The 23835-nt window shown below is 33.8% G+C and overlaps 2 protein-coding genes across 2 annotated transcripts; both read left to right on the top strand.

Moving 5' to 3' along the window:
* The first annotated feature begins 1650 nt into the window (after window positions 1-1650).
* Window positions 1651-6090, top strand: LOC137822973 (probable inositol transporter 2). Its single transcript, XM_068628033.1, has 6 exons — window positions 1651-1854; window positions 1945-2015; window positions 3481-3816; window positions 4424-4531; window positions 4615-5208; window positions 5483-6090. The coding sequence occupies exons 1-6, from the start codon at window positions 1722-1724 to the stop codon at window positions 5954-5956; spliced, it is 1716 nt and encodes a 571-aa protein (XP_068484134.1). The 5' UTR covers window positions 1651-1721; the 3' UTR covers window positions 5957-6090.
* A 2658-nt stretch (window positions 6091-8748) lies between these two features.
* On the top strand, window positions 8749-10212 carry LOC137822410 (uncharacterized). Its single transcript, XM_068627297.1, has one exon. It carries the CDS (start codon window positions 8749-8751, stop codon window positions 10210-10212), a length of 1464 nt encoding a protein of 487 aa, XP_068483398.1.
* Window positions 10213-23835: the final 13623 nt, after the last annotated feature.

Consider the following 23835-nt stretch of genomic DNA (forward strand, 5'->3'; position numbering starts at 1 on the left):
CTTACACATAAGAAAGAAAAAACCAACCTTCTGTGTCTGTACATAAATCAATATCCAGAACTATATTATCCAAATAAAATAAATTATGTAATAATTTTTTATTTGTGTCTTTATCAATTACGTTACTAATTTTAGCTCACACTCTTCTCTTCTATTTTTATCACTTTTTTTATTTTTAAAGTATATTATATAAAAAATTTATATTTCCAACATTTTTCAAATTCAGTTTTATTTCACTGAAACAAAAATAGACCTAATGTGCTCTATAAGCCGACCAAGTTGACTTATCGACTTTTTCACTGTTCTAATAAACTTTGTGGACCCCTATAGAATTAAATCCACTATTTTTTTAACCAAAATATTATAAATCATGCATTTGTTATAAAATTTTCAGCAATCTATTTATATTTTTTACGAAAACAATATTTTATATCTCTTTAAAATAAAATAAAAAATTAAGTGTTTTTTCTCATAAATAAAAATTGAAAAAATTATAATATATTAAAAACAAAATCTGATGAAAACTTCATTATATTATTATTACTTTAGTTATTAAAGTAGTATTTTTAAATGGAAATGAGAGGGATATACCCACATTATAACTAAATTTTAAAAGAAAATTGAAATGAAGTTATCAAAATGATAGACTAGGTGTTAAAGTGGGTGCAAACCTCACTTCATGAGCCGGTTTTATGAGGTTGAGTTAGGTTTAAAGTCCACTTTGTAATATGGTATTAGAGTCATTTTAAAGTCTATCCTAGCAATTGTTTGTGTTGGATCTATCGTGTCACCCGCTATTGGGCTGCTATCGGACCACCCATAATATATAGTCTCACGCACGAGTTGGTAGTCTCGAAGTAAGGGAATGTGTTAAGTGGGTGCAAACCTCACTTCACAAACCGATTTTTATGGGGTTAAGTTAGACTTAAAATCCACTTTGTAATACTAAAAACAAGATGATATAACTTTTCAAATTTTAGACCTAAAATAGTTCATGAAAATGAAACACTCACCCTTCACCTTTCAACCAGACAATGATAATTTTCTGTTTTACGTTCTCTATCTCATATGTCAAAATCAAAGGCATGGATTAAAAAAGGTTAAAATAAAAATAAATTATATGTATTGTGAAAATTTACTAATAACATAGGAGTAAAGATATTCTTGATTATTACATGGTATTAGTTTTATATATCTTATTTATTAATAAAAAATTGTTTTTCATTATACTATATTTATATAGCACATAAATAAATATAAAAATTAAAAATAATTATATTGATAATACTATCAAATATAATTGACAGAGTAGTTAATAGAGAGGTAAAACAATTACAACTAAAAGTTATAACTGAAAAATCTAAAATATTATAAAAGATGATATGTTATAACTGAAAATCTAATAGAAAATCGTATTTATCATCTAATCAACAATATTTTTCAACAATTAAGAACATCTTAAAAGACACAGTTATTATGATTAAAAAGTATATCCTTCCAAAAATTTCTCTGTAAAAAAAATTCATCCTTAACATCGGACAACAAAGAAGTGAAAGAAAAAACCATTTTAACTCTATTATTAGTGTTCAAACTTGTCATCACAACGTATTTGTGCCATTATAAATACACTACCATTGAAGTCTCTTGCTCAAACAAAAACCACCAACGTTGTTTTCTTCTCTCTTTCTCTTCCGATTTTCTCCTCTTAACACCCTTCAACCATGGAAGGTGGTGTGCCTGAGGCTGATATCTCAGCTTTCAGAGAATGTTTATCTCTTTCATGGAAAAATCCTTATGTTCTTCGCCTTGCTTTTTCTGCTGGAATTGGTGGTCTTCTCTTTGGCTATGACACTGGTAAATAATAAAAAATAAAAAAAATTAATTATAAATTTATTTGTAATTATTGGGTTGATAATGAAGAGGGGTGCGTTTGTGTAAGTGCAGGAGTTATATCAGGGGCTCTTTTGTATATCAGAGATGAGTTCAAAGCAGTTGACAGAAAAACTTGGCTTCAGGTAATATCAATCTTCTCTCAGACCATTCATGCAGTTTCAGTCTTTCAATGAATTCAAAATTCTTCTGAATTGAAACCTACTTTAATGCCCTTGCTTACATGCTCTCTGTTTGCAAATACTCACACAAATAACATCATACAATTATAATCAACTTACACACAAGAGAAATCATAAATATATCTTTTTATAAATAATTTTATTTAATTAGTTTCTTATTTTCAAGAAATACTTTGAATGAATAATAAAATAATTACGATGGTTGTAACACCAAATTAAGGAAAAAAAATCATCATTTATTTCAGGGCAGATTAAAGAGATTAAAACCGTAAATAGTTTGGGAACGAGATAATACTTTTTCCCCCCTAAAGTTTTCCTTTGAAAATCACTTTCATTTTGACTAATTTTAAGGTAAATTTTCTTTTTGCCTTTGAAGTGAAATTTTATTAAAAAGTAAAGATTAAGATTTTTTTTTTAAGATAATATTTTTAATGTTCGTTCACGAACTTTTGAATTGCCTGATCCCCATTAACGGGGTGAGATCCAGTTAATAATTATTAGATTAATCTATGCATAACTAAATTTACTATTTTTTAATTATTATTATTAAACTAACCCAGTTTTTTTATTCCCATAATTAACAAACAAATACCCTTGCGTATATCTAAGGGCTGAATTCAGTTAGTGTAAGTTTTATTAAGCCTTTATTTCCACATTGAATGAACTGCCAATAAATCCAATTATAATTATAAAAATTAATTTAAAATAAGCTTTTATGGTGATGGATATTTATGAATGAATGAACATGTAATTAAAAAATAATAATTTTTACAACAGTACTTTTTTAATTGATTGTTAGAGTGAACATAAATACTAATATTTCTGGAGATGTGTGCATCTATGAATAAATGTTTCATGTTTTTTTATAGTATAATATGAAATAATTAAAAAAATGTAAAGGGTATTATCACCTGAAAAGTTGACATGTGTCTTGTGTCCCAATCATGTGTTAGCACAATAAATGTTCCGTTGGTCCCGTTGGGGGTGTTGGCCAACAAAGCAAAATAAGCAAAATTGAGCACCAGCTACAGCAACCACTCAAAATCCCCCAAATCTTATTTATATTCTTAACCTGCGTAATCAATCATCAAACACTTCCTTAAGAAAAGGAAGTAACTTATGGAACACTTTAAATCTAATTTAGTTTCATAGTTTAAAAGTTATATGGCTCAAATCTGTCATAAAGGTTAGATTTTTTTTTTCTTTTTCATGTTGTGCTATAGTATTTGTGTTATTGAATTGGAATTGTGAGTAAATTACTACTGGGTGTTACAAAATCTAGCACACTTTTTGAGTTATGCTAATGTGAAACTGTGGTTCTTTCTTGTAAAACAAATTTATGGTGATGTATGACTTTTGGTATATTCATTTTGTGTGAATGGTGAACTTTGGGGAAAATAAATCACAGGAAGCCATAGTGAGTACTGCAATTGCTGGAGCAATCATAGGGGCTTCAGTTGGAGGATGGATTAACGATCGATTTGGAAGAAAGAAAGGAATTGTTGTAGCAGATGCCCTTTTTTTTATTGGGTCTGTTATTATGGCTGCTGCCAGTAGCCCAGTTGTTCTCATCGTGGGTCGTGTATTTGTTGGCATTGGTGTTGGTATGGCTTCCATGACATCACCCCTCTACATATCAGAGGCTTCACCAACCAGAGTAAGAGGAGCCCTTGTCAGTCTTAACAGTTTTCTCGTTACAGGAGGACAGTTTCTCTCATACCTCATCAACTTGGCCTTCACCAAGGTGGGAAACTGTGTTGTCACTTTTCACTTTCTCACAAATTTCTGATACATAAATATGATACATGCCTGACCTATGTTGGTGTTCATGAAATGTTTTTTTTTTCTTTATATGCCTGCAATTTCCTTGAGTGTCTTTAAGGATATTCTCTTATCAAAATTTGGAGTTTGATCTCTGTAATCCATGGACTGAAGAAGGAAACTAAGGTGAAACTTTTTTAATACTGATTGAAAAATAGTAATAAAAACATATAAGGACATGCATCTAAATTGTTGTCATGTATCTCTCCTTATTGATAGTGTTAGATAGGCCTTAGCTATTTAATGTTTACCAGGAAAGAAACTGTCACAAAAAAAAGAAATTGAACATACATGAGAGAGAATCCATTTCCATGTGCATACATTATTAAGAATTAAGAAGTGGACTTTATGTCTAACTCAACCTTATGAAACTGACTTATAAGGTAAGGTTTGAATTCACTTATATACTATGAAATGTTCTTATCTTTAGTCGATTTGAGATTTCTAACATACATGTTTGAACTTTTTCTTTTGGTGTTCTTTTGTTCATGTAGTATGGTAAATGAATTTGTGCATAATTTGTTGTTCAGACACTAGGGACATGGAGGTGGATGTTAGGGGTAGCAGCAGTACCAGCTTTGATTCAAGTTCTGTTAATGTTTACACTCCCAGAATCGCCTCGTTGGCTGTACCGCAAGGTTAGATTAGCATCATTGATGGATTGTTATTGATATGTGTGAAATTGTAAATCTTAATTGTTGTTACATTGTTGTTCCCACAGGGTAGGGAAGAGGAGGCACAAGCAATTCTGAAAAAGATTTACCCGTCTGAGGAAGTTGAAGGTGAAATTCAGGCTTTGAAGGAATCAATTGATATGGAAATCAAGGAAACAAAATCAACAGAGAAGGTGGGCATGATAAAACTTTTGAGAACCAAAGCTGTGAGAAGAGGTTTATATGCAGGCACAGGCCTTCTAATCTTCCAACAGTTTGTGGGGATCAACACTGTGATGTACTACAGCCCCACCATTGTTCAATTGGCTGGTTTTGCATCTAACAGAACAGCATTGCTTCTGTCACTCATCACATCTGGCCTGAATGCATTTGGTTCAATTCTGAGCATATACTTCATTGACAAGACTGGGAGGAAAAAGCTTGCTCTGATAAGTTTGTGTGGAGTTGTGTTCTCCCTGGCTATGCTAACTGTTGCTTTTCGAGAAAGTGAAATGCATTCTCCAATGGTTAGTTCCATTGAAACCTCTCAGTTCAACAACACATGTCCTGATTACAATGCAGCTGTGAACCCTGGTAAATGGAGTTGCATGACATGCCTAAAGGCTTCACCATCTTGTGGTTTTTGTGCTGCTGATGACAAGGTAAATCCATTCCACCCTTCATCATCTTACCAACACCATGTTTCAATTTTGTGGCTCACAACACTCTTACCATTATTGGGAGAGAAGGGCTAAAAAAGAAGTTATTTCAAGTCCAATTGTGACAACATAATGCATATAGCAAGATTTTGCATGTCAGGTTACTATCAGTTATTGGGAGGGAAAGGAATGAAACAAGTTATTTCAATTGCAAATGTTGACACCTCTATGCATATAATTTTATATTTATTGACACTAATTTCAATTAAATATGCAGCTTTTACCCGGGGCATGTTTGATATCCAATGATGTTACAAAGAAGTTGTGTGGCAGTGATCATAGAGCATGGTACACTAGAGGGTGTCCTAGCAAATATGGTTGGGCTGCTTTAATAGGACTTGCTCTTTACATAATATTCTTCTCACCAGGAATGGGAACTGTTCCATGGGTTGTGAACTCTGAGATCTATCCCTTGAGGTATAGAGGAGTTTGTGGAGGAATAGCATCCACAGCTGTTTGGATTTCCAATCTCATTGTTTCAGAATCCTTTTTGTCCTTGACAGAAGCTATTGGGACAGCATGGACATTCATGTTGTTTGGAATTGTAGCCATTGTGGCCATTTTCTTTGTCATTGTTTATGTACCTGAGACCAAAGGGGTTCCAATGGAAGAAGTAGAGAAGATGCTAGAACAAAGATCATTGCAATTCAAGTTTTGGCAGAAGAGATATTCTGATTCTGAGAAACAGTGACTCAAAGAAGACAAAAAAAACCTTGAATATGTATGTAGTTGATTAGTTGAGTTGCTGAAAATCCTTATGAGATCACTAGAGGATTGATATTAAGCTATTGTTTTTTAATTAGTAAAAAATATTAAATTATTATCGATTGCTTTACATTCTTCTTTTTTTGTCAATATTATGTAACTTCAATATCAAGAATTTGATCTTCTAATATAACCATTTTCTATTTTCTATTTGGCTTCTTTTTCTCCTTTACACTAACTAATGGTAAGAACACATTGAGAAAGTGTTTTTCTATATCTTCTTGCATCCCCTTTAAATTTTACTATGCTCTGAATTCATGTCATGATAATTTCTTTATGGCAAACAAATGTTGAAATAGTTACTCAGTGCATTCAATTTTGAGCAACAAAAACATTCTTTTTCCAATTCATTTTTTTATTAAGATTAATACAAGATTCGCGTCTTGGTGGAATCCAAATGGAATTCACATAATAAAAATTAATTTGTCAAAAAGTTAATATTAAAAAATAATGTATATTATAAAATTAAATATATGTATGTAACATCTATGTCATGTCAACGATGAGTTAGCATAAAATATGACAAATTCCAATAATTTTCTTATTAAAAATATCTACAAAGTCTAAAATTTGGACTAGCGAAAAAAATCAATTTTCTCTAAAAATACATATAGACCAAAAAGATAACCTATATTATATTAGCATATTTAGTGTGTGGGTCAAATTTAAAAGATCATAGTTTGTGGACATACACCCATTGGTCATAATTTGAAGTAAATTCGTAACTTCACTCATCTCGTAAAATTATAAAGTTTGGATTGTTGCTAGACAAAGAGATGCATAACACAATTTATATAAGTCACATAACATGTAATTACATTGTTTATAGAATAACATGAGGGACGTGAGAGTGAGGGAGGGTCTGTGGAAGAGTCATGAGGGACGTAAACAACAACAACAACCATCTCATCGTTACTCTACTTTTTTCTTCTCCAACTTTCCAGGGAGCCATGGAGAATTTGATATGTTCAAAATCTTTCAAAGATGGGCAAGGATGAATGAAGTTTTCATAGCGCGCAAACTTAATAGGTGGGGAAGGAGATTTGATTTTGTGAGTTTTTTTAGATGTGGAGAATGTAGCAAAGTTAGAGACGGAGTTGGACCGGATTTACATAGGTAATATGAAACTCCATGTTAACATTCCTAGGTATAGAAAATTTGTAGTTGAACAAGAGGCTGGTTTGACTAGAGTATCTGTGAAACAATCTGGGTACGACCCTATGAAGTATAGGAGTAAGGAGGTAGGGAAAGCTAAGGAGGTTCAGAGACCACTTAAAGAAAAAAATTCTTATGCAGATGTGGTGAAGAAATCCTTACAAGGTAACTGAAACAGTCATTCTTTTTATATACAATAACAAGTGAGACCCTGGATGGTTAATAGAGTGGTAGGCCGTTTGTCTCCATATCTCAACTATGATTTGCTGTGTGAAGAAATAGTTAAAGGAGGGATGATCATGGTTACACAGAGGTATATGGGAGATAACAGGGTTATGATAACACCAAAGAACGAGGAAATGATAGAAGATATTGTTTTATCTAAATGTTTTTTTTTTCAAAAACATTGTTGATGTTTCTTATAATTGAAATTAAAATTGATGGTAATTAATAAATATTATGAAATAAAAGTTAATGAATGGAGGGGGGTGGGGCTTCCTCTAAATAAATCATTGACTTATCCAAAACTATTTTAAGTTTTCTTGTGTTGGTTGTTAGAACCAGTAGGTATAGAATGTGATTAACAAGGTTTTAAAATAACTTTTTCGGAATGAAAGAGGTTCGAATAGGATAGGATTAAGAATTGGATAGGTTTGAAAAGGTTTGATGAATGTTCAAAAGGGTGTAGCTTTTTATTTATAAAATAATATTTATTTTTATCAATATATCAATTAATTAATTTTTATCTTTAAAATCAGTTGTTATTTAATAATTTGTTTATAATAATGTTTAATGATATTTGTATAAGATATATAAAATGGTTAGTTTTTAAATATGTTAGAATTGAAATATTTCAATGTGATGAAATAAACTATTTCAAAATTAACGAAGAACATACAAAAAAAAAGCTAGTAAAGAGAGTTACAATGAAAGGATAAAAGGAATATTTTATTCATGCAAAACATTAACATCAAAAGCTGTTTACCATAATAATAATATTTATAAATTCTTCTAGCCCAGCCTCTCTTCAGATATAATCTATATAATTTCAGTTTTACCCTACTTCTATAGAATAATTTAAATTAATGTAGAGTAAAAACATAGGTTTAAATTATGTTAAAAATTCTACATCAATATCAAATTATAGATTAAAGTATATTATATATAAGTGAATTAAAATATTTCATAGTATATATATATATATATATATATATATATATATATATATATATATTATATATAAGTAGAAGTAACCTAATTTTATAAACTGATTTATAAAGTTAAATTACACCATTTTTAATAAATTGTAAATATAATTTTAAATTTAATAATGTAAATATATAATTTTAAATTCAATAATGTAATATATAATTTTAAATTCAATAACCAAATATGCCTCTAAGAACTAAAAGCTAAAATTCAAAAGAAAGATAAAAATACATTTTAAGAAAATCCTTAAAAAACAACGACCCTTTTTTTTTAAAAAAAATAATTCAATACACTGCGCCTCCTTTCGTCTTTCTCATATTTGCTTGCTGAAGGAAAGCTACTGCCTGAGCTTGAATGGAGAACAGAGAACGGCGTGAACGGCAAGAACGGCGTGAACAACATCCTTATGGAGAACAGAGTCAGCACCAAGGTGGTCGGAGGGAGGAACAAAGGGGAAAACGTACATTACATTACCCTCAATCGTCTTCTAACTCAGTCTCTACTTTTTTCTTCTCAAACTTCCCAAGTTCTCACGGTGAATACGATATGCTGAAGATTTTCCAGTGGGCAAGGGTGAAGGAGGTATTCATCTCTAGACGTAGAAACAGGTGGGGAAGACGGTTTGGGTTCGTGAGATTCTTTTCTGTTCCAAATGAGTCTAAACTGGAGAAGGAGTTGGATCAAATCTTCATTGGTAATATGAAATTTTATGTTAATCTACCAAAATATAGGAGAACTGAGTATTATCAACAAGCTGGGACATCTCTTGAGGGAGTTAAGGGCAAGAATCAACGCCCCCATACAAAGGTGCAATCGAAGGAAGAGGGGGAATGGAGAGACGTGAAGAGGAGGGGCGCACGTAGGAACCACACTTTGAAGTACACGTATGCAGAAGTTGTTAGGAAATCTCCACAGGATCAGTGGAAAGGTCCATGTATTGAAACCACATCTAAAATTCTGCCTTGGATGACAACCACTGCAGTAGGGCGAATGGTATCATACCTAAATTTTACGTCTCTAAGTGAAGAGGTTATCAAAGGGGGCATGTCAATGATTAAGGTTAGATATTTGGGTGATAACTTTGTTCTCTTGACTCCTAAGGAAGGAGAACGGATGGAAGACATCATTAGGATGAACAAAAGCTGGTTTACAAGTGTGTTTGAAGACTTAGAACCTTGGTCTGCCTCTTTTGTAGCGAGCCATAGGTTAGTATGGGCGAGGTATTACGGCCTTCCTCTACCTCTTTGGAACAAGGACTGTTTGGCTAACATTATTGGAGACATGGCAGATCTGGTATCCATTGATGAGGTAACTGGGCAGTGGGAAAACCTTGAATATGTGCGTATCCAATTACGGGTGACCAAAATGAGTAGAATCGGAATCACAAATGGGTATCAGATAAATGGTCAAATATACAATATCAGTGTTATTGAAGAGGAAACCGATCAAGGAGGACGAGCATGCAGTTGCCCTGAACACAATCTTTCTTCCTCGGATAGCATATCTTCATCGGACACCTTTATCGTGGAATCTGTTTTTTCGGATAAAGCATCGGAGGGGGGGGGGGACATTGATGCCGGCGGCACCTCTCGAAGGGGAAAGGAGGATGAGGAAGACAACGAAAAGACACCACAGATAAAGTCGAGCCAATTAAGGCAATTCTCTCAGTATGAAAGGGGGAGGCAGAGCAAAGAGAGTGTACCTTATACAAATAAGGTAATACGTGAGCAGGGGGTTCTGCTCTTGGGGCAACTTTATCTGTACAAGAGAAAGTCAACTGTTTATGTTCACTTATACATAATGCTCTATCTGACCTAGTCCATTGTTCTCAAAACCTTAACTCCCCTTTACCCAAATTAAGTGTGGGCCTGCTTTCTGAGGCCCAATTTAACTATAACGGGGTTTTGGGCCTAACTAATCAAGGAGTTAGGGTTGCTGCGGAAGTGGATCACGGAAAGGCGGGGCAAGGGAAGGTCACGACGTCGAAGACGACGACTGGTGGAGGTGTCGAACCGACAATGGAGGCCTCGATTAATTTCTCTGGAGGGAGGTACATGGATATGTACAACCATATGCCTAACCAGAATGCGTCCCACGGTGAACCAAGTAGTGTGGACAGCTCTGCGTCAGTAAGCAGAGACCCCATTAATGACGAAGACGTGCGAATTGCGGATGAAGAACCTATCACATCGGAGAATGTACGGAGGCTGTGAGGGCTATGGGAACAAGGTACGAAACCATCATGCCTGCGGTGGAGGTCTAAGGGAGGATTAGGGCCCCTGCATTATGGGGTTAATTCATCATCCAGGTTAAGTCGATGTTCCTTTGCTGAATCTGATAATGATATTGAACACTGTAATAACATATTAAGGGTTGAAGATTATATAGCTGAATCTGAACGTATTTGGGTTGCGGGGAAACAATTAGGGGTGAGGTGTTCCGGGGAGGAGGTGAACATTGTAGTTCAATTGGAAAGTATGGAGGAAAGGGATAAGGAAGTTAAGAAGAACGCCGAGGAGGGTACTAGTCACGTCGAATTATGATCATACTCAATCTTAATATCAGGGGCTTGGGGGGGGGGGCACTAAGGCTAATTATTTGAAACATTGCATAGCCAAGGAGGGCGAGGAATTTGTGTGTTTGCAGGAGACAAAATCTGTGTCTTTTACTGATAATCGCTGCTTCTCTCTTTGGGGGGATAGTAACATAGGCTGGGTGCATTTTGAAGGTGATAATGGTGCAGGGAGCATGTTATCAATGTGGCATAAAGATAAATTCTGCTATGATTCGCACGTTGTCGGGATAGGTTTCATTGCGGTGATAGGTCAACACATTAAATCTAGTTGTATGTGCTTTGTGGTTAATGTCTATGCGGCCTGCAACTACAATGCAAAAATCACTTTATGGGAAGCTTTAACTTCACTGAAGAGGAGTTATCAGAACATGGCTGGATGTTTTTGTGGAGACTTTAATGCTGTAAGAAGGGAGGATGAAAGGAAAGGAATCACAGGTGGGTCAAGTCAGAGGAAGGAAATAAGAGGATTTAATTGTTTTATCGACGCAAACAGTATGGTGGACATTCCAAGTGTGGGAAAAAAGTATACGTGGTTCAAACCAAATGGAACCGCTAAAAGCAGGTTGGATAGAGTCTTGGTTTCTGAAGAATGGATTCAGACTTGGCCTTTCTATAAACAATATGTGCAACAAAGAATTGTGTCCGACCACTGCGCTATTGTGGCAAAATCTTGGGCCAAAGATTGGGGTCCTAAACCATTCCGTTCCATAGATGCTTGGTTCATGGAGCCAGGGTTCAAGGCGTTTGTGAAGGAGAAATGGGGGTCGTATAATGGACAGGGAAACAACATTTCTAGCCTTAAGGAAAAATTAAAATACTTGAAGGCAGACCTCAAAGTGTGGAATAAGAATGTGTTTGGGTGTCTGCAGACAAATCAAAAGCAAATCCTGAAGGATATTGAGATCCTTGACGTTAAGGATGATAATGATGTTTTAGAGGAGAGCGATCGGATTAGAAGAATGGAATTACTCAACCAATTGAGAATGGTTGATAATAAGTTGGACTCTCTTGCAAGACAAAAAGCAAGAACAAACTGGTATAAGTTTGGGGACATGAATTCCAAATTTTATCATACGGCCATTAGGTGGAGAAGACTCAAAAACGAAGTCAAAGGTGTGCAGGTTGGGGGGCAATGGTGTGAGGAACCGGAAGTAGTTCGCAGGGAAGCTAAGGCTTTGTTTGAAAAGAGGTTTACGGCTACACCAGACTTCGGTGTAAATTTGGGCTCTGTGGAGTTCAAATCCCTTCCTCATGATACCAGCTTAAGCATGGTTTCGAGTTTTACAGAGGAAGAAGTGAAAGAAGTTGTATGGCAGTGTGAAGGTTCAAAGAGTCCAGGGTCGGATGGTTTCAACTTCACGTTCATTAGGAATTGCTGGGATGTCCTTAAATCTGATGTTATGGAAGCTGTAAATTCATTTCAAGAGACTGGGGTTATTCCAAAAGGTTGTAATGCTTCCTTCATTGCTTTGGTACCTAAAGTGTGTGACCCTCTTTCACTGGATCAATTCAGGCCTATATCCCTTGTAGGTATGTTCTATAAGATCGTTACTAAGGTCTTAGCTGGTCGTATGAAGAATGTTCTTCATTTGATTATCGATGAAAACCAATCGGCCTTTTTGAGGAATAGAGGACTGCTAGACAGGGTGCTCGTGGCAAACGAGGTGGTGGAGGAGGTTAGGAGGAATCGAAGGAATGCTCTTTGCTTCAAGGTGGACTACGAGAAGGCTTACGATTCGGTAAGGTGGGACTTCTTATTTGATATGTTGCAGAGGCTAGGCTTCCATAGCAAATGGGTGAGGTGGGTTAGAGGATGCTTAGAATCGTCCTCCATCTCAGTTCTTGTCAATGGAAGCCCAACAGAGGAATTCAAACCGTCAAGAGGATTAAGGCAGGGTGATCCTATGGCGCCTTTCTTGTTCCTTGTGGTTGTTGAAGGTTTAGCCGATCTAGTGAGACAAGCGTCTAAGCAAAATATGCTAACAGGTATAAAGGTGGGGAGGAGGGAAATTACGTGTAGCATGCTCCAATTTGCAGATGACACTCTCTTCTTGTGTGAGGATTCTTTCCGTAATGTTTTCACTATAAAGACGATTCTTAGATGCTTCGAACTAGTTTCTGGTTTGAAAATCAACTTCCACAAATCAAAATTGGTTGGGATAAATGTTGATAGGTTTACTCTGGAAACCTATGCCAAGACTCTTAATTGCAATACAATGAGGATACCGTTCAAGTACTTGGGGTTAGAAGTAGGAGGCAATCCAAGGAAGGTACAATTCTGGGAACCGGTGGTCAATAAAGTTAGTGCCAGACTTAGTACATGGAGAGGGAGGTGTCTATCCATGGCAGGCAGAATTTGCTTAATAAAATCTGTCTTCACTTCTATTCCACTCTTCTACCTATCCTTCTTTAAAGCCCCGGTCTCGATTTGTGAGAGAATCAGGAATATCCAAAGAAGTTTTTTATGGGCGTGGGGTAGAAATAATAGATCTATACCATGGGTAAGTTGGGGGAACATTTGTAAACCCGTTGAAGAAGGTGGTCTTGGAATCAAGGATGTTAGGAAGTTTAACTATGCTTTAATGGCGAAATGGAAGTGGAGGTTGATGAGTGACGAGAAAGGGAAATGGAAAGATATTCTGGAGTCCAAATACTCAGCGATATCTGGTAATGACCATGCACGACCTTGCTACCATTCTTGGTGGTGGAGAGATTTAGAAAAAATATGTAGGGAGGGTAATGGGGAAGGCTGGTTCCAACAAGCTGTTACATGGAATGTCAGATCCGGGGACTTGGTACGCTTTTGGGAGGATCCGTGGGTTAACAACAAAAGTCTCAAGGAGTTATATCCTAGATTATTCTCTATCTCTCTCAATCAAGGGATGAAGGTGGGTGAGACTGGTTTCTGGGACAGTCATGGGTGGCATTGGCACTTAAGCTGGAGAAGGGAAAGATTCCATTGGGAATCCATTCTAGAGGAAGAATTATCAGAAGTTTTAGCTAGGGGCATTATGCACAAGGATGCCAAGGATTTTATATCTTGGAATGGCGATCCAAAAGGTTTGTTTTCGGTAAAATCAGCATATGACCTTTTAGCTAACCAAGGAACCAAACCAAGTAATGAAGTTTTTAGGACGTTATGGAAGACCAAAGCTTTCCCAAAAGCTCTTGTAACAGCTTGGAGAATCCTCCTGGACAGAATCCCAACTTGTCAGAATCTCATGGTACGAGGGATTATGGTGAATTCTCTTTTGTGCGTTTTATGTAATCAGTCTGTAGAAACTGCCCAACATTTGTTCCTGGATTGCACCTTTGCTTATCGTGTCTGGACGTCATGCTCTATATGGATAGGTGTTCTGGGTGCATTCAATAAGGATATATGCAACCATTTTCTGAATTTTCATCTTTCTAACTTGTCCGAAAAGCAAAACCAAGTCTGGAAGGGAGTGTGGGTGGCCATTCTACGTTGTATATGGGAGCACAGGAACAAGGTGATCTTCAGACAAGGGATCCCTGACCATGAGGAAACCTTTCAAGCAGCTCAACTTATGTCCTGGTTGTGGCTGAAACATAGGGAAGGGTCTTTTTCCTATGCTTTCTCTGATTGGATCTTAAATCCAATACAATGCATGCTATGTGTACACTGATTATCCCTGGCAGAAGAGGTGGTTTACGAAGGTCTACTCATATCAAAAGTAAAACAAGCAGGGTCTCCATGTGGTTTATTGCTAGAGAGACGCCATAACTGAATTGGGCTTGTGGGTGACGTGGGGTTTCCTATCTGAGCTTTGATGCTGCAAGTACGGTGCTATCACTGGGACGAGCAGGGGAATATGGGCAGGCTGCTCTTCAGCTCTTTATCAGTTTCGGTTGGCTACATCAATTTTGTGTGGCTCAAGAACATGCTACAGAGAACTAAGAAATGGGTATGGTTGGACCCGTAACTATCTATAAATTTTATGCTGGTTTGACTCTGTTTAGTAGGTGTCTTTGGAGGTTAAACTGCTTGGTCTCCAAGAGTTGAGTCTGTCGTAGGTAACAGGCCTTTTGTTGGAGCTGGACTTTCTTCTGGATGTTGATAGTGGTTGGAGGAGGTATGAAATAGAGCATGCTTGGCACTGTTGTGATTGGCACTGCTACGAACGAGAAGACCTAAGTTGTGAATGGCACTGTTGGAACCCCTGATCGGGCACTGTTAATGCAGTTTTCATATGATGTTGTCTTAAAGGATAGGATCAACTGTTTGTTATCTTGACCAGATGTGGGTGATGCCTGAGAAGGATGGAATGTAAAAGTTGTTTGTTGAGATGTTCACGTGAGCTAATTATGCTTTGCAGGGACCAATCTTTTTGATGCTTTGAGGAGGAAATGGACCATGCATCACGTATTCTGCTATAAACCCAAACTTTTTAATAGATTAGGCATGCAGCATCTTTATTTTATTTAATTTTTTGTTGTAATTGTTGTTTAGACTTTGTTACTGGTTCTGTATAAGGGTTGGGACACCCCTGAAGTGTCCCCTTTAATTTATTTAATTCTTTGCTGATTAAAAAAAAAAAAAAAAAAAAAACAACGACCCTTTTTTTTTTTATCTATATCTTGTGTTTTTTTTTCACATTTCTCTTTCTGTTCTCTTCTGCCGCACACAGCTAAAATCTAGACACATCCAAATGAAAATTTTGCAAGTTGTTGAGAAACTTTTGTATGTTAATGCATGTGAAGCTTTTCATGTTAATGTGCATTGAATTTCGTCAACGACAAACGTGCTGAAAGTAACCAAACAACAACATTAGAACTGTTATAGAACAGCACCTTCATGTGGCAACAAAAAAGAGCAAAGCCATTTTTCCTCCAATAAATCCAAACTCAAATGTTAGGAAATTGTGTGTGGATGTTGTTAATGCAAAGTGCCACTTCTTCATTGATTGTGATGGATAGAATAAGCAAATTTTTACATTTCAATTTTCCGTTTTGGATTAGACTTTTAGCACTATAAATTGTTGTTTGTCGGTTCTTAGTGGACCCTAAAGATATATGGAATATAATATTCAATCCACGATGTTTTACTCGTATGTCAATAATTATATGCATGATATAATGTAAAATATTTTATATACGAAAATAAATAAGTATATGTACTCAAAAATCATTACAGGATTAATTTTATTTTTATATAAAGGTCTCCATATTTCTTTCATGTTTACGCTATGTGATATAGCACGATAAATCTATTCACCATTTATATTTTGAATGTTCTAATACTTTGTCTATTTGGAGTTGGGTTCAACAGACTTTTCCTACTTTTCAGGATGATCTTCTTTTTTTTATTAAGAATAATGATAGTCCTTTGGTTAAATTGATTAAGTTTGTTGTGATAACTTTTTCAATTTGGATGATATGGTGTATGAGGAATTATGCTCGTTTACAAGATAAGATTTGAGGTTTTTAGGACTATTTCGGTTATTAAAGATTTAACTCGTTTAGTGATAAATTCTTCTAAAGCTTCAATGAAGAATGATATGTTTGGTTTCAACGTCATCAAGTTTTTTGGTATTAATACTCGTATTGGTAAAGTTCTTCATCCTCTTCCTTTTAGATGGAAGTTTACTTCACCATGTTGGGTTAAAATTAACACTAATAGAGCTGATAGGGGATATCCTGGTCTTGCTACTTGTGGAGGTATTTTTCGTGGGAGTATGAATTTATATTGGAGATTTCTCTGCGTTTCTTGAAGTTTTGCTCTGGTTGTTGAGTTTTATGGGGTTATACATGTTATGCAGGAAGCTCAACAGATAAAGCTTACTAATGTCTAACTGGGATGTGATTATGCTTTGGTTAGTGCTGCATTTACTACTAGGACTAATGTTCCTTGGATGCTTCGTGATCAATGGAATACTTGTCTTAATTACTGTGGGAAAATCAAGTTTAGGGTTACTCATATTTTTCGTGAAGGGAATGCGTGTGTTAATAAATTGACTAATTTATGATTTATTCATAAAGAATCTTTTCATTAGTATAATAGGCTACCATTTAGTTTGTTCTTAGAATTCTTTTTGAACCGATATAGTTTACCTATATATCGTTTTTGTTAAACATATGGGTTTTGGTTTATTCCCATATTTTTGTATCTTTTTTTTAATAATATTTTTTTTTTATGTGATGACAAATTATTGTTGTTACTTGAAGTGTCAGCATAGCCGAAATATGAAGTTGTATAGTAATTCATGAAAACTTTTATTTAAATATTTTTTATTTCTATATAATATAATACTGCATACCTATAAATTATTAATATATAGATAATATAATTAAAATATTATAAAACTGACTTTTATAGAGAAATAAAATAAAATAAAACATACGGAATGAATAGTCGGAAAAAGATTCAAATTGGTACTCTAATTATGTGTATATATTAATTTTAGAATAAATAATTAGTAGCTAAAATTTTAGTAATTAATAAAATATTAATTTAAAAATTATTTTATAAATTTTATTAATAATAGAAAATATTTTAAATAATAATAATTTTTTAATTTTAAAATAATATCTAATTTAATCAATATAATAATAAATTATTTTTATTTATTAATTTCTTTTTACAACATAATTTAATTTTGTTTATACGAAACAAATATTTATTAAGAAAACTCGCCCTATAAATATCCTATAAATTTTGACCAATTTTCAGAAGTTGAAAATTTGGCCTCTCTGTTCTTTTGGAAAACGAAGTCCCACGGATGAACCCTAGAAGTTTTGGATAAATATGTGGTCTCTACTACACTTCAATTAAATCAAATGTTGTCAAATCATAAAAAAAAATATAATGAAAATAAGTTTTTCCTACTTTGTTGACTATATACATTATGCCGACTTGCTTATCATAAAAAAAGAAAAGAAGATTCAAAATATTTATTTTGATGCAAGCACAATTTATCTAATTAACTTTGTTTAATACATTATATTCGTATTTTTAATTTGATAGTTTTATCTACATGTTTATTCTTTTTTTTCAAAAACAATTGTTGATGTTTTTTCGAATTGAAATTAAAATTAATGATAATTAATAAATATTATGAAATAAAAGTTAATGAATGGAGGAGGGTGGGACTCTCTAAATAAATCGTAGAGTTATCCAAAACTTTTTTAAGTTTTATTTTGTTGGTTGTTATAACTAGTGTTAGGTATAGAATGTGATTATAAAGGTTTTAAGACTAACTTTTTCGGTTTATTTAACCTAAAAATTGTCTTAATCCTAAGATATAGAAAGCTGAGTGATGACTCAATTTACTATTATTTGTCCAAGTTATTTTGATTGGACTAAATATTTTATTTTTTAGAGAGTAATTTGAAGGAGCTGTCAAATGTCCTTCAACAATATTTTATTTTTTAAATTTATGTTTATCATAAAAAAATCCAATTACATGTTGAAGAGAATATAAAATTAATTATAAACATAGTATTTTATTATAAAAATATTTCTATTAGATGAATTATAGATCAAAACATATTATTTAAATAAAAATGTATCAAATAAGTAAACAGAGAAAGATGAGAAAATGATATTTACATTAAGGATGAAAAATGTTTTTTAATAGCATTAAATTCGAGAAAAAAAATAGGCCTAATAATAATATTATTCTAAAAAATTGTATATTTAAATTCCCTAAATAATGAATATTTATAATTGTTGGAGATCCCACATTGACTAGAGATTAAAGTCTTTCATTGTATATAAGTGGGTGCAAACCTCAACCTCATGTGGTTTTATGGGGTTGAGTTAGGCTTAAAGTCCACCTTGTAATATGGTATTAGAATCATTTCGAGTCTATCCTATCGAGTGTTTGTGTTGGGTCTATCATGTTTCCTTAATATACACTATACAAAAATTAGATACCAATTTAAAAATTATTTAACAATAATAAAAACTAATTTAGAAATCAAATTTTTTTTTGTGATTATATTGAAATGTTTTCGTGGTTGTATTCCAAGAAATTTCTTCTTAAAGATGTCAAGGAGAGAAATTATGAAAAAAAAAAATATTCTTTTTAAGTTAAAACAAGTATTTGTGAAAATTAAAAATAAAATTTTTACAAGATACAATAGAAAACTTTTTTGTATTTACTTATATATAAGTTAATTTTAACTTATGAAGATTTTTTTTTTCTTATTTTCACTACAATTAGATGACCATTTAATATCGGAATCGATTCTAAAAAGAAAAAATTAACACTATATAGTTTGATTCAGATTGTTTTTTTTATAGGTAAAGAATTAATGAAATCTAAAATTTTCAATTCTTATAAAATATTACTTAGTATAACCTATTCTCCAATCCTTAGAAGTGATTCATGAAAAAGACTAAAAATATGTTAACCTTAGAAGTGATTAACTAGAAAGATTTTCCATCATTCAATCAATTAGTTCCAAATGTGATTAAGGAAACATCCATGTCAAGATAATGGCACGAAGGAGAAATCATCATCTCTTTGTTTTTCTTTGTTCCCTCTTTTCTCAAACACAAACAACATTGCATGTGATTCTTAGAAAACACATAATAAAAATAACGATTTCTATTATTCTTTGCATGTGAAATACCATAGTGGACATTGCAAGTTGCACCAACTAAACAACAAAACATGGTTATACCTTCGTTGTTCTTCACTACCATGATACATAAATGTACCCACTTAATCATGTGGTATTTTTTTATATATAAATAACTTATAATTGAAATCACAAAACTTGAATTTGCAGTAAATTATCAAATCACTTTGAATTTCTCGTCCATTTCCCTCAAAAGTATTGTATTTGTTTGTTTAATTAATACTTAAAAAATAGGTTCACATTGTTCTTTGTTGACTCAAGTGATCCATTTCGTTGTCACTAAGTGGTATCCATATGTTTTTGGAGTATTTGGTTACCTTTTAAACTATTATACAGAATGAAACATAAATAGCTTATGTAAGCTTTTCATACATGTAGAAACAAATTTGTTCGATTTTTATGATGTAAATATGCTTAAATGTGTTTTAATAAATGTATGCCAGTTAATTAGGTACATTAGTTTATTAGATTAGTAACAAGTGATTAATTAACAGTCTTTTTATTGATTGATAACAATCAACAATTTATTACTTTAATACTTGCAAATAGAAATCTTATTACCTTACAAGAAAATCATTAAAACAGAAATCAATCTTAGACAAAAAAAATATATAATTAAATTAAATATTGTTTTAAAATTAAAAAATATTCATATATATTTAAAATAATTTCTAATATTAATAGAAAATTTAAACTAATATTTAAATTGGTATCTAAAATCTTGGTAGCTAATTAAATATCAATTTAGAGACTAATTTAATTTTTTTATTAATAATAGAAACTACTTTTAATATAAATAATTTTTTTCTTTAAAATAATATCTTATTTAGTCAATATAGTGATTCATTATTTTTTTAAAATTAACTTTTATTTAATGATTTTTTTTAGTGTTACAAATCTATTTGGTCAAAAAAAAAGTATAATTTAAAGGTATATAAAGAAATCTTAAAGTACAACAATCCTTGTTCTATGTGTACGCTTTGTGAAGAGCAACATTTATTTTTTGAGTGTGCTAATGTTTTGTGTATTTGGAGTTGGATTCGACAAATTTTTTCTACTTATTTCTCTAATAAGGATGATCTTCTTTCTTTTATTAATAGTGATGGTAATCGTTTGATTCAATTGACTAAGCTTGTTGGGATAACTTTTTATATTTGGATGATATGGCGTATGAGGAATTATGTTCGTTTTCATTATAAGATTGAGGTTTCTACGACAATTTCAATTATTAAAGATTTAACTCGTCTAGTAATTCGTCTAAAGCTTCAATGAAGAATGATATGTTGGATTTCAATGTGATCAAGTTTTTAGTAATGGTAAAGTTTTGTGTCCTCTTTCTGTTAGATGAGAGTTTCCTTCACCAGGCTGGATTAAAATTAACACTGATTGAGCTGCTATGGGATATTCTGGTTTTGCTACCTGTGGAGGTATTTTTTGTGGGAGTGTGGGGGAATTTATTGGAGTTTTCTCTGCGTTTCTTGAAGTTCAAACTGCTCTGGTTGCTGAGTTTTATGGGATTATACATGCTATGGAGGAAACTCAAAAGATGGGACTTTCTAATGAATGGCTAAAATGTGATTTTGCTTTGGTTTGTGTTGCGTTTACTGCTAGGACAAATGTTCCTTGAATGCTTTGTTATCGATTGAATACTTGTCTTAATTACTATTAAGGAAATAATAATTATCAAATTATATGCAATTATTGTATGCAATATTGTACGATATTGTACCCAATTATATGCAATTAATTTAATAATGATAGAATCTCATGATTAGTATCCCTACCTAATTAGCTTGTAATTTGGAGAGAGAAACTCCCTATATACACATTAGAGAATAAGAAACATCTATTCTTCTTACCATTTTCTATCATTTTCTTATATGGTATCAGAGCACCGATCTTGGTGCCCTGACAACCTCTCCATTTTTATCCCCTAAATAAAAGATCATGTCTAGCAAAGAAGGCATCAGTAACGAGTCTGATAGAAAACTCGTACAAGGCTTCGGTGCCGAGCAAATTCAGCAATTGGCAAAGGCTATTTACTCGTTCAACAATAACGGTAAAAGTGACACGTTTGTTAGCTCTGCAGGTCTGTTTGCCCATATTCTTCTAATTCTGCTTTTTCGAAACCATGGATTTTGGATAGCGGAGCAACTGATCACATTGCATCTGATTCACAATTTTTCACATACACTTCATCATCATTTATTTCAAATGTTAATCTGCCAACAGGCTCAACTGTGCCCATCTCATCTACGGGCACAATTAAATTCAATGACAAAATCACTCTCAAAGATGTTCTTTGTGTTCCTTCTTTTAATTTAAATCTCATGTCCATTAGTAAGATAACTAGTTCACTAAATTATTGTGTCGTTTTTACTTCACATGGTTGCATTTTACAGGACTTGGCTACGGGGAGGATGATTGGTTCGGGTAAACAACACGCAGGCTTATACTACATGTCCCCTCTTTCAAACCAAGCCCACGCATCTCAAATATCGACCGATCCTGATTTATGGCACAAGCGCCTCAGACATCTTTCTCCGGCGTGTCTACAACTTGTATCTTCCTTACTACCTATCCCTATCAGTAAAAATCTCATTCCCATTCATAATAATTGTAGTATTTGTCCCAAAGCTAAACAGACAAAGTTACCCTTTCCTTTAAGCACAATAAAATCTCATTTTCCATTTAATCTATTGCATTGTGACATTTGGGGTCCTCATAAAACCCCAACTCATTTTGGAAAACGTTTTTTTCTCACTATAGTCGATGACTATACTAGATGTACTTGGCTATTTCTTATGAATCACAAATCTGAAACCCAACATCTCTTAGAGTCATTCATTACATTTGCACAAAATCAATTTCAGGCATCCATTAAAACCATCTGCGTTGACAACGGACTGAAATTTATTTCAATGTATGATTTTTTTCTAAAAAAAGGTATTGAATGTCAACGCACTTGTGTCTACACTCCTCAAAAAAATGGAGTAGTAGAACGCAAACATAGACACGTTTTAAACACAGCATGAGCCCTCCTATTTTAGTCCAATTTACCATTAGAATTTTAGGGAGAATGCGTTTTAACCGCCACATATATCATTAATCGCTTGCCATCACCTTTACTAAAAAATAAATCACCTTTTGAGCTACTATATAATCAACCACCTTCACTTTCTCACCTAAAAACTTTTGGTTGCCTCTGTTACACAACTGTTGTTTCACCTAAGAAAAAATTTGATTCGCGCGCCCGAGAATGCATCTTCATTGGTTATCCTCACAGTCAAAAAACATACAAATTATTTGATATAGATGCAGACACTTTTTTTACAAGTCGGGATGTCATCTTTCATGAAAGTGTTTTCTCATTCTGCCAACAGTCACAAACACAATACTCACCTCCATTACAAGGTATTTTGCCCACTATTAACATTGACTTACCCACTTCTGTTCAACATTCACTCGATCAACCTTCTTCTCTTACTCATCACAATGCACCTGAACCTCCATCAAACCAACCTTCTTCTCCTACTCGACACAATACACCTAAACCTCCATCAAACCAACCCTCTTCTCCTACTCGTCACAATGCACCTGAACCTCCATCAAACCAACCTTATTCTCCTACTCGTCATAATACACCTGAACCTCCAATAGACCAACCTTTTTCTCCCATGACAAGAAGTCTAGCACCCATTACCAAACCTTTTCCAACCGACCTTCCTGTTCGACGATCCAGTCGCACATCAACCCCACCTTCCTGGCTTCAAGACTACGTAACGGGATCCCAAGCCAATCATTCGACCACTGCCCAAGACTGGCTAAATGGAACCAGTATCCTATGCATCATTTTCTTTCTAATTCACGATTTTCTTCAACACATAGTGCATATCTTGCTAACATCACAGCCATCAAAGAACCTCACACTTATGCTCAAGCTATCCTTGATCCAAATTGGCAAAAAGGAATGGACGAAGAGTTTTCCGCCTTGCAGCTAAATCAAATGTGGACCTTGACACCGTTACCCGCTGGGTTGACACCGTTACCCGCTGGGCAGAAACCCATTGGATGCAAATGGGTCTATAAAATAAAGTACAACTCAGATGGTAGCGTCGACAAATATAAGGCGCGCCTTGTCGCAAAGGGGTACACTCATATTGAAGGTGTCGACTATTCTGAAAATTTTTCACCAACATCAAAATTAACAACTTTGAGGTGTCTCCTCACCATTGCAGCAACCAGAAATTGGTTTACTC

This window comes from Phaseolus vulgaris, chromosome 9 (genome assembly GCF_000499845.2).
Source record: "Phaseolus vulgaris cultivar G19833 chromosome 9, P. vulgaris v2.0, whole genome shotgun sequence".
In the NCBI taxonomy this organism is placed as follows: Eukaryota; Viridiplantae; Streptophyta; class Magnoliopsida; order Fabales; family Fabaceae; genus Phaseolus; species Phaseolus vulgaris.

Excerpts from the sequence above, each read along its gene's own strand:
- LOC137822973 (XM_068628033.1), top strand. The coding sequence starts at position 1,722 with ATGGAAGGTGGTGTGCCTGAGGCTGATATCTCAGCTTTCAGAGAATGT. Across the intron at positions 2,016-3,480 it reads ACAGAAAAACTTGGCTTCAG|GAAGCCATAGTGAGTACTGC; the intron begins GTAATATCAATC and ends AATAAATCACAG. Across the intron at positions 4,532-4,614 it reads CTCGTTGGCTGTACCGCAAG|GGTAGGGAAGAGGAGGCACA; the intron begins GTTAGATTAGCA and ends TTGTTCCCACAG.
- LOC137822410 (XM_068627297.1), top strand. The coding sequence starts at position 8,749 with ATGGAGAACAGAGAACGGCGTGAACGGCAAGAACGGCGTGAACAACAT.